The sequence below is a fragment of the Plasmodium cynomolgi genome, assembly GCF_000321355.1.
Source record: "Plasmodium cynomolgi strain B DNA, scaffold: 0644, whole genome shotgun sequence".
NCBI classification, from domain to species: Eukaryota; Apicomplexa; class Aconoidasida; order Haemosporida; family Plasmodiidae; genus Plasmodium; species Plasmodium cynomolgi.
This window is the reverse complement of record NW_004192989.1, coordinates 1-1,792: the sequence shown is the minus strand read 5'-3', so window position 1 is coordinate 1,792 and position 1,792 is coordinate 1. Positions and strand designations below refer to the sequence as shown.

Here is a 1,792-nt window from a genome sequence, read left to right as displayed (position 1 = left end):
CAATACTTTTTTTTTTTTCGTAAATTAAATCTCATTTTAAATATATAATATAGGTTTTAGATAAAATAGAACATAATAATTTTATAGAATGTAGAAATCTTTGAAGTAAAATGTAACAATAATTTTTTCGAATATTATCAAAAGAAAATTGTCATATAACTAATATTTTACTGCTTCGCATAAATGTTTTAAATCTTAAGCATATGCAACATTAAAGGAAACAACAAAGGCATCTACTTCCTTAAATTCCTTACGATTCCTATTTTAGCATGCTCATGGTAATATTCCAGATAGGTATTCATTTAACAATTAAATTTAATATTATCTACAAATTTAACGGTTTCACCGGTTTACTTCATCATGAGAATTTTATAAATATTTAAATAATCCTATCCTTTTGCATATTTAAATATGTACCCTAATCCTAAACCCTAAACCCTGAGCACTGAAACATGGACTACAACATTTTATGTTCTCACGATTCTACGGAAAATAGAGTATTTTTTCACTTGTTTATATATTTTTTTTTTTACCATAATTCATATGAATTTACATATGAAAGCAATAAGAAAAAAAATTTTTTTTTTTAAAATCAGTTCTTATACATTATTTCTTCCTTATTTCTTTAGTACAACTTCTATGAACTCACTGATAAATATATGCAGTATGAAAAAAATTTGTTCTCAAGAAAATGATTATAATCAATATAACAATAAATGTAAATTCTTTGTATCAGCAGATGAAAAAGAGAAAAATAAAATTACTATTATTTGTTTAAGATTTTATTGTTTAATGAATAACATTTTCAAATTAGATTCTTCGCCAAATACCCCAATTGATCATGTTCATTTAGAATACTTGAACTATTGGTTAAATTATGAATTACATAATAATTATGCCGACACATATCCAAAACAATTGTACAGACTTATGAAAGCAAATGATTCCAATAATTCAATATTATCTAAATTGAATAGTAAAATAAAAGATATAGATGTTGCTGAGATGAAAAATATGAATTGGTTATTTTATTTATACAGAGAATATTTTAATATTATAAAAGCAATAACTAATGATTATGCAAAGGAAGAAACATTTCACGGATATCCTAACCCTATACCTGAAGAATACAAGGAATTTGAAGAAAAATGTCTTAAGGAAACATCTTGTCGTAAAGTACTTTGTGCTTTCAAAGAAAAGTATGAAAGCATTAAATTAGAAATTCCAGAATTAGAAGACTTGGTAAGTAAAATGTTACCATCTTTAAAAAAATCTGCAAATGCTCAAGTAAATGCTTCATTATTGGAAAATAATGAACAAAATGTAGGCGAAGATATTTTCGACATACCTACAAATATAATTATAGGATCTTCAATAGCTACACTTGGAGTGTCATTGATTTTTTTTCTTTTTTATAAAGTAAATAACAAATAGAATAAAATTTATAATATTTTAATTATATATTATTTTCCTATAAATATTATTTTACAAGTTATTATACGTCCCATTACAGTTTACATCACTTGGATCCCAATTTCTTTCTCAAAATAAAATGATAAAAAATATTAGGAATGATTTTTATCGAGAATCAAACAACTTTTCCGATTCATCTGAATATCAACTCATGCCTGAAGGAAGCATAACATATAATATATCGTATAATTCTGCTTAATATAATATTATAGAGAGATAGAGAACCACTTAAGCGCGTTATATAATGTAATAAAATAAAATGTTCTGAATTTAATGAAAAAAAATTCAAGAAATATAATATTTAAATACATATAAAATG

General features: G+C 23.7%; 1 protein-coding gene across 1 annotated transcript; it reads left to right on the top strand.

Moving 5' to 3' along the window:
- Positions 1-629: 629 nt before the first annotated feature.
- Positions 630-1,433, top strand: PCYB_005040 (hypothetical protein; the record flags this gene model as incomplete). The annotated part of the gene is made up of 1 exon (XM_004227925.1): positions 630-1,433. A coding segment is annotated over exon 1 (792 nt), but the record flags the coding sequence as incomplete, so codon positions are not given.
- Between the last annotated feature and the right edge of the window lie 359 nt (positions 1,434-1,792).